The sequence below is a fragment of the Solanum tuberosum genome, unplaced genomic scaffold (genome assembly GCF_000226075.1).
Source record: "Solanum tuberosum cultivar DM 1-3 516 R44 unplaced genomic scaffold, SolTub_3.0 scf00008, whole genome shotgun sequence".
Lineage (NCBI taxonomy): Eukaryota > Viridiplantae > Streptophyta > Magnoliopsida > Solanales > Solanaceae > Solanum > Solanum tuberosum.
The window spans coordinates 2,730,694-2,740,076 of record NW_006238934.1 but is presented as its reverse complement, the minus strand read 5'-3'; the positions used below and the strand labels follow the sequence as shown (position 1 = coordinate 2,740,076).

Sequence of the window (9,383 nt, the reverse complement as noted above, 5' to 3'; positions counted from 1 at the left end):
TCGAAAAGTATTACATAATTATTATTTCTTATAATGCAAAAAGTTGGAAGTGGGTGAATAAAAATAAATAAGAAAATGTGGAAATAAATAATGTAAATGGAATGACATTTTAGTAATTAAAAGGAACATGCAACGTTGAATTCAAATATTTCTTTTTTCCATTAAGCTTGACCACAACTTTTTTTATTTCTAGATAGAGATTTGTTTTTTTATTTTTTCTGAAAGACTTTGACTTGTGATATTCCATTGGGTCAATTTAATTTTGTATTTTCCATAATTAGAAGGTACGCAGTAGTCCCCCCACCCCCACCATCTCTCTCTTTCATCCTTTTATATTTTACATTTTCTAATATTAAAAAAAAATGGTGTAAGATCATTATCATAACTAATGAGAAAACATTTTAGGCGTCTGGATATGAATTGATTGAAATTTTGAAAAAGATAGTATTTATTTAAAGTAAGAAGTGGAAAAAAATGTTTAGAATTCGAAATTATATTTGAGTATGAAAATTTGAAGAACTTTTAAAATTTATGTTTCATTTTTTATATTCGATATTTCACTTGTTTGATATCGAAATAATGAGTTAATCCGATATAATAATCACTTCATTTGAGTTACTAACCAAATATTATTTCATAATTTAATTTGAGTAGAAATCTATGACCGAATTGGTCCTTTTTTTTGTTAGGAGTTGTTCATTATTTTCTTCTCTTCTATCATAACTATATTTTATTTCGAATTTTTTTTTAATGATTTTTTTTTTTGGCGAAAAAGAATCCTATAATAGGTTTTGCATGACATCTCATTAGTCGTTTCTCATATTAAAAATTTATGACTGAATTGGTCGTTTTTCATATTGATTTATTTTTAAAGTATTTATTAAACAAGTCATTTTTTAATATAATATGAAGAAATTAATATAACTTATTATTTATATTTATTTTAAATAGGTTTAAAGAATGACTTAAAAAAAATCAAAATAAAAAAGGTGAACGTAATATCATAAACCATAGAAAAAGTGAGTGTTATAGAGTGAAACCTCGATGGAGATCTCTAAAATTATTCTCGAATAATTATAGTAAATTCATTTTTTGTACGCTTGTCAAAACAGATAATTAACAACTCTTATTTCTCAAATTTTTATTGGAAAGAATAGTAGTACAAATAATTTTCCTTCCTATAATAAATAAACAAAAAATAGGTAGGTAAAGCAAACAAAAATGGAAAAAGGGAGAACTCAAGAAACAACTTGCTAGCTCCTTTTGAATTATCTTGTGTAGTAGTGAGAACTCTAGCAAGTGTTCATTGTTAATTATTTGTTATGTTTAATATATTTAAACATGAAAATTTGAAAAACTTCAAAAACTTATATTTCATTTTTCAAATTCTATATTTCAAATTTGATGTTGAAATAATGAGTCATTTTGATAGATCGAACTTATTCAATTGTTACAGTATAATAATTATTTGTTCACGACTTAATTATATCTAGCATCTTTTTTCTAAATCAACATCAATCATTTATCAGAAGACTATTTTATGATATGACCTAACTACAACCTATTAACAAACTGGAGTTCTTAAATAAATAATTCATTTTTTGTATGCTTGTCAAAACAATTAATTAACAACTCTTGTATCACAAATGTTTATTGAAAAAAAATTATGTACCTAATATTCCTTGTTGTAATTAATAAACAAAAAATATGTTGGTAAAGCAAGCAAAAATGGAAAATAGTAGAATTCAAGAAACGACTTGCTAACTTTTTTTGAATTATCTTGTATAGTAGTGAGAACTCTACCAAGTGTTCATTGTCTATTTGCACAAAATTGTAAATTAAATAATACTTCATAAATTAGTTAGTCCTTTTAGATTTCGTTTCTTGAAAGTCAATCGACTAATTATCGAAGTTAATTTGAATTACAAATTTAAATATTTAAGACTTTAACAAAAAATACTACATGTTGCGGTTTTTTTCATGTCAAACATTTAGCATTAAATAGAACCATTTAGCTACATTTTGAATATTTATAATAAATAACTATATTTTAATTTACTACGCAACTAATTTCTGTATTCTTTTCACTTGTTTCACTTAAAAGAATACAAATTCTAGGAAGAACCTCTTTGTAACGAAAGTAATGAGAGAGTAATTTCAATAATTATTTGACTTTTAAGAAATGAAATATGACAACTAATTTGGAACGCAGACAAAGAAGTTTTGTTTTGTTTTTTCTTTTACTTAATAAATTTTGTTAATTAGTGTTCCTAGATGAACCTAATTTGATGATGGGTAGATGGAAATAGTTGGTAGACGAGTCAATTAAATCTATTAATAAAACAACTGGTGTTTTTCGTTTTTTTCTTCTTCATAGTTTTCCAAAATGACAAATGGGATACTTTACACGTGTGGAAAGAAGATATGATAATTTTGACGATAATTAAGTGTTTGGTTGGAAAATATTTTTTGATTCTATCATATTTGATTAGTTAAAATATTTAATACTTATATAGTATATATTTTTAAAATGAGGAAATTGAGTCGATCCCCACCAACTCACACAATATCTCCAACCTTGTCATAGAGTCTTTGTTTATATTAAATATAAATAATTGTAGGATAATATTTTTGTAATTACATAACAAACACTATCAAAGAAAAAGAAATTTACTTATTTTTCTTTCAAATATTTTCCTTCACATTGAAACACAATTGTAAAGCTAATCGTATTATCAAAATTATGGTACGCGCGTTATGTATCTTTTCATTCTTAATCAAAGACTTTCAATTCAAATACGAAAGTAAAGTTATCTTTGTTAGAGAACATTTCTTTTTATAGAGTGTTATTTTTCAATCTAAATCTAAATTTGTTATACTTTACCTGGAGATTTCACTTATATGTTGTTACTTAAACAAGTTTTATTTGCATTTTAGTCTTACATTTATCCATTTATTTAGGCGTTGATTAATATTCCTCATGTGTGCATTTGAATTATTTTTTCACTGGTTCTTTTTTTCCTTTGCATTAATAGCGCTAAGATTTATAAACCTGATGAAATGCTTTAAATACTTCTATTTTTCTTGAAAAATTTGTGTCTAATTAAATATATATCACTACATAAAATAGAAAAATATCAAATATTTCACGCTAATAATATTATTGTTATTATTTTTAGCAAATAAAGGATATTGATATTTAGTGGGCATTTGACCATAAAAATCAAATGTTTTTGTCACTTTAATTGAATTTTCTAAAGTTGAAGTTGTGTTAATCTATACTTTGTGCATTATTTACAATTTAAATGTATTTTTTTCTAAATATGATTTATATTACCAAATTTTAAAAACTAGCAAAATCACCTAATTTCATTAATTTACTTGAAACATACAATCAAATTTGCTCTAAACGAGTAATATCTCAAAATTGACAGCCACATAATATAATAGATTAAATCTCATATAAGAGCTACTACATATTAATACAAATGTATTTTCAATTTATTTGGATTTCTTCAAGTCAGAGTTGTGTTTCGTTATAACTTTTACAAATAATATTTAGTTACTTAAAATATATTTTTCTAAAAATATAAAATAAGATTTGAATAATTCAAAATTTTCATGATCAAATGTTAAATTTCAATATAGAAAAAAATATAATTCAACGAAAAAGTAAAAAAATTTCATAACCAAACGAGTTTTAAGTAAAATCTTCGAAAGGAACACTATTCACTCCAAACATGCTTTATACATGACAAATATGTTATTGTGCGTCTATTGAACTTCTCTCTTACTGCGCAAATTCCCAGAAACTCTGACCACAGCCACTATAAATAACTCTTACTGGCCACCAGAAAAGCGTCCATTCATTTCAAATTTCTACATTTTCCGATGGAATTCGAAACTCACGCGCCGTCCTGTTTTGACCTCAGTTCCCAGTCTCCGATGAACTCCTTTTTAGACACGAATTTCGCTAATGACCGGGAATGTCAGTGGCCTGACTCCACCGGAGATGTGATTCCGGCGGATACGCCGACGAAACTTCATGCGAAAGCAGCAATGACAGTGCAGAAGGTTTACCGGAGTTATCGTACCCGGCGCATGTTAGCGGATTCTGCTTTGGTTGCTGAAGAGCTCTGGTTTGTTGTTATCTCTTTAATTAGGAATTTTAGTGTTGTTATGAAATTTTTGTTAATGTTGTTATGCTTTTGAAGGTGGCAGGCTTTAGATTATGCTCGATTGAATCACAGTACGATTTCTTTCTTCAATGTTCCTCAACCGGAGACGGCGGTTTCACGGTGGAATCGCATCACTTTAAATGCTTCCAAGGTAGCCTCACAATTTTAATTTCTATTACGAGTATATAAATTGCTAAACTTCAAGGGTTCACCCGCCGTGCTACAATTTTTTGCGTCAACCTAAACAGTTGAATTTTTTTTTGCATAAAGTATATATTTACTACTTGCTTCGTCCTAGTTTATGCGAAAATACTTTTGAAATTTGTGATCAACAACACTCCTTGATCATTCCTTTCACTATTTTATTTCTAATTATAAAAATGTGACATTTTTAGGTGGATTAAAAGGTAAAGTGTGTCACGTAGATTAGTTCGGGTAGTATAAAGTTACTCTGATTTCTAGAACAAAAAAAGATAAGGAGTGTAGTAATGGCCTGCACTTACCGTGGAACAACCTCTACTTTATGTTATCTTAATCTTATCTTTAAGAGACAATAACTATTATTAGGCTATCGAATGATTGAATTGTAAGTTTGGATTTATTAATTGGAATATTGGGTGAGTCACTAAACAGTCATGACCCAATCTACAGTTCATGACACCCAAAAAAAAACACCAAAGAGGGGTCTTTTCTATACAGAATGGAGTGGTTAAAATTACTGAAAGAGAAATATGCAGAACAAGCCAAATCCAGAAAGAGAAAGGAAATGTTTTTAAAAATAAATTTAATAGTGAGAAAGTGATGCACATCAAATCAAATAAAAAAGATATTCTTCTCTTTATAGATAAAAATATAAAATTTGTGATTAGCGTAGCGAGAAGAATATTAGCATGTAAAAAGTTGATTGTGACAAACAACTTCTCAGTTCCAAACAAGTCGGGGTCAACTACATGAATCCCACTTTCATTTAAGCTAATTTTGTCACCTCATGTAAAAAGCTAATCAACTTTTTTCTTTTATTTTGACGATTTTCTTAGCTCAAGTTAGTTAAAACTTTTGAAGGTTAATTCTGTATTCGTTTTGGCCAGGTTGGTAAGGGATTGTCAAGAGATGGAAAGGCCCAGAAACTAGCTTTTCAGCATTGGATTGAGGCAGTGAGTCACTTCCCACTGCTGCTTTATTTGAATGTACCCCATTAACATTTAACATCATTGGTGTTTGTATTTTTCTGACCTTAGTTTTGTGGTAACTGTAGATTGACCCACGCCACCGTTATGGGCATAACTTGCACATGTACTATAAAGAATGGTGTAAAACTGATGCTGGTCAGCCATTTTTCTTTTGGTAAGAAAGCTGAATGCTGGAATTGGTACATGACAAAATTTGTATGGTATATATTGAGGTGGTAAATAATGGGGGATGGCAGCTCTATCCCATCATTTTTGGGTTGAAACCACATTTTTGTGTGTATTTTTACTGCTTCTGGTTTTTCCTGGCTTTGCTTTTTAGGAACTGTTGCAAATTTTTGCTTTTTCCTTAATGGTGGAATTCATGACTAGTGACGATCATTACAAAGGGCGATGTGCTAATTCTTGGAGAAAAATATCAATATATTGTTTATGTAGCTTTTCCTTTATACTTGTTGAATAAGGTTCTAGAAGAATTACAAATGAGAAACGCTCCAGAAAATGTTATATAGTCCTACTAAAACAAGTAATATTAAAATATTAGTGGAACAGTTTGTTTGATTTGCATTCGCGTCAATAAGATATAATCTACATAAATGCAAATGTATTTTGACATTAGTGGTTATTCCATGTTTTTACAGTTCTAATATGTACAGGAAGTTGATGCATCAATTTACTGCATGGGCGGTTGACTAATCTTGTGCTACTTTAGTATGAAGTCTAGAACATTGCGCATTGTTGGGTTCTGTTTTCATTTGACTGCAGTTTTTGTACAATATGGATAATGCAACATGATTTATGAAGTTACTTGTAAGAAATAGTCGGCAGTAACTTATTTTCTGGAACATGTGCAGGTTGGATCTTGGAGATGGCAAAAAGGTTGAGCTCAAAGAATGTCCGAGATCTAAGCTTCAGAAACAAAGTATCAAGTATCTTGGACCTGTATGTGCTGACTCTTTTGTTGCTTATTACAATGCAAATCACAATGTTTAGCATCAGTATACAAATGGCTTCTCATATATATGTGCTGATGTTGGCTTGTCTTTACTGATAGTCTCATACATATGATTTGCTCTATCGTATAACATGTAATATTAATTATACTTCTATTGCATGTTTTCATATGTACATAATTCTACATAATTTCCTTAGTCACATTGATTGATATCGCCTTGCAACTCCTAATTGCTCTGTTATCTTTCTGTTATCAGCAAGAGAGAGAACATTATGAATATGTAGTGGCCGAAGGGAAAATACTTCATAGCCTAACTGGAAATCATCTTGATACAACCAATGGGTTGCCCGGGGCAAAATGGATTTTTGTAATGAGCACCTCAAAGAGACTCTATGCTGGCGAGGTGAGTGGTAAAAGTTACTACATAAATGCTTTTATGATGATTATCCTGCAAATTGTTTTTCCTCTGTTAACGTGAAAGGTTTGTTATTCTAATGCCTTTCAGAAGAAGAAAGGAATATTTCATCATTCCAGCTTTCTTGCTGGTGGGGCTACTTTAGCTGCTGGAAGACTAGTGGTAAAAGATGGGATACTTAAGGTAAATATCTGTTACATCGTTTTACTATCTTTAGATTGTATATGTCTGACTTCGAAACTATGTCGAGATCTAAATGCAGGAGTCATTTCTTCTCAGCTTTATGAAACACTAATTATGTCTATGGATTCGAAAAACACTTTCTACTCCGCATTAATATACTTGAATTGTTCAATGACATACCACCTTCTGCAGAATTTCTTAATTTGCATATAGAGAATTAGAAGCTCTATGAAGAGAAAATTGCCATCCCTTTTGTTTCGATATCTGTTCTCAAGCCTATTGTTCTGATGTTGTGTTTGCAAATGAAAGGTAAGAAAGAGAATGTATAATTCCCACCTGAATCATAAGCGTGTAGCTTGAAAGCCAAACCTTAGTCTCTGCTCTCCGTGTTTAGGTTGCACACTTCTGTGCTCTGACATTTTATTTTTTTCCAGTCTATTTCAGCATATAGTGGGCATTATCGGCCAACTGATGATAGCCTCGACAGCTTCTTATCATTTCTGAAGGAAAATGGAGTCAACCTGGAAGAGACTGAGGTTAGTGATTTCTGAGTCTTTTGTACTTCCAGATTACTTTCTAACTGTTATAGTCTACTCTGCATATGATTTAGCTTATAAATGGTTGTGATTAGTTATCCCATTCTGAATTGAGTTAATACTCGTCATTTTTATCTATTATCAGATAAAAAAGCCAAGAGATGATGATGAGAGCTATGAAGAGGGAAATTCATCTGAGAGTCGCTCTGCGTCTGATCTTTCAACTATATCAGAATCCCTTCAAGTTGATTTACAGAAGGAAGAGGAAAAAGACTTCTCCTCAAAATTAGTGATAAGTCCACAAGCTGAAAAGGCAAGTAACTATAAGAGAACACTCTCGGGTGGTCTTGAGAGCCCGAGAGCTGAGGTGCCAAAAACTGCAATACTGCAAAGGATTAATTCAAAGAAGTTATCAAAGTCATATCAACTGGGTCATCAACTCTCCCTGGCATGGTCAACAGGTGCAGGTCCAAGAATTGGATGCATTAACGACTACCCGGTTGAACTAAGGGAACAGGCCTTAGAACTGACACACCTCTCACCAAGACCTCGTTCTGCATCATCAACTCCTAGGCCGATTGGTGCAATGGTGATGTAATGCACTTCTGAAAAGCCTTGGTCATTTTCGATCTTTTCTGCAAACAAGCTGTAGTGTGTGCAAAGTAGTAGTTACTTCATTTTGGTCTTCTGTTTTCCAACCTGCTGTTAGTTTACCTTTTTATTAGCAAGAATGTAATAGGACCTCTTGTTCTCATTGTTAGGATTTAGTAGTAAGAATGTAACATGTGCAAGTTAAAATTGGAATGCTGCCATATCCATGTTGAGAAAGAGGGTAATAAGAAGGGTATATATTTCCATGTCTATCGAATCTGTCAAATTTCTCAGACATCAAAAAAATAAATTGTCATGTTATAAATATATTGCATTGTGGATGTCAAATTTAAGTACACTTATAACTTCATTCTAGATGTTGTTTGGTTGAGTTACTTGCAAGTTGTCTGATTGCTTGAGCTACAAAATAACTTGCTAGTAGCTCAAGCAAGCAGACAAATAAATAGCTTACAAGTAATTTTTTTAAGGCTTAAGAGTAGCTTAATTAGACAACTTGTAACTAGCTTTTCGAAAAGTCTTGCAAGAGATTCTCAAACTTAGCATCGAATATAACAAGTAGCTTAGACATGCAACTTTCAAGTACCATTTCAAAAAGCCTCACAATAGCTTTCTTTTTCTATTATAAATTGAAAGTTAAATCAATTCATTTCATGACATTTCTTTTTAACAAACTACAATGAAATTTTGGAACAGAAAAAAAGTATAAAATCGGTGATTTTCTTAATATATATTTGGATGACGCAAAATCGTAAAAAGCTGAATCTCAACATATCTGGACAATAAAGTCATTTGATATCCCAAACTCATCGCCGCACCTTTTGTGATGTTCGAAGTTTGTATGGGATACATTATAGGATTTTTATTAGAGATAACGTTCTCAATAAAATTTTCTTCTATATACAGAACTTGAACACGAAATCTTTGATTAAGAAAGAAGCAATTTCAATTCATTTTGATATTTTGTGATGGTTAAAATAAGAAAAAAATTCAAAATGCCATCTTACAATGATCTGCAGGAAACACCTGTCGTGTCCAGATACAGAGTTTGTCAACCATCAGATTCGTGTCCCAGTGATCTGGCGGACACGTGTCACTTCCTCATCCCTCCTCTTCCCTTTTTCCCCTCTTTTTATGCTCTCTGTTTTCTCCTCTTCCCTCAACACTCTCTTCTTCGATTCTACCCTATGAACACTGATTTTACATGCCAAACGACGCCGTCATGCACGGCGGCCGAGAAATTTTCCGGCGAACTGGTGGAATGCGAGTGGGTAGCAGCGGAGGCGTTAACTTATTTGTCTGATCCAGTGGCTCGAGATC

General features: G+C 31.3%; 2 protein-coding genes across 3 annotated transcripts in view; both read left to right on the top strand.

Annotated features, from left to right (window-relative positions):
• The first annotated feature begins 3,751 nt into the window (after nucleotides 1–3,751).
• Nucleotides 3,752–8,317, top strand: LOC102601309 (IQ domain-containing protein IQM3-like). Its single transcript, XM_006339065.2, has 9 exons — nucleotides 3,752–4,139; nucleotides 4,215–4,329; nucleotides 5,267–5,332; nucleotides 5,434–5,522; nucleotides 6,220–6,307; nucleotides 6,577–6,723; nucleotides 6,826–6,918; nucleotides 7,353–7,454; nucleotides 7,600–8,317. Exons 1-9 carry the CDS (start codon nucleotides 3,892–3,894, stop codon nucleotides 8,050–8,052), a joined length of 1,401 nt encoding a protein of 466 aa, XP_006339127.1. The 5' UTR covers nucleotides 3,752–3,891; the 3' UTR covers nucleotides 8,053–8,317.
• Nucleotides 8,318–9,210: 893 nt separating this feature from the next.
• Nucleotides 9,211–9,383, top strand: part of LOC102584669 (uncharacterized) — a 4,806-nt gene continuing 4,633 nt past the window's right edge. Inside the window, exon 1 of one of the 2 annotated variants that reach the window (XM_015309838.1) lies at nucleotides 9,211–9,380. In XM_015309838.1, the coding sequence (XP_015165324.1) occupies nucleotides 9,251–9,380 (130 nt within the window). In that variant the 5' untranslated portion in view covers nucleotides 9,211–9,250. The other variant, XM_006339254.2, reaches the window with a different exon arrangement.

Bases quoted from the DNA above. Each gene is read 5' to 3' on its own strand.
- LOC102601309 (XM_006339065.2), top strand. From the start codon at position 3,892: ATGGAATTCGAAACTCACGCGCCGTCCTGTTTTGACCTCAGTTCCCAG. The intron at 5,333-5,433 runs GTGAGTCACTTC...TGGTAACTGTAG, and splicing joins TTCAGCATTGGATTGAGGCA to ATTGACCCACGCCACCGTTA. The intron at 5,523-6,219 runs GTAAGAAAGCTG...GAACATGTGCAG, and splicing joins GGTCAGCCATTTTTCTTTTG to GTTGGATCTTGGAGATGGCA.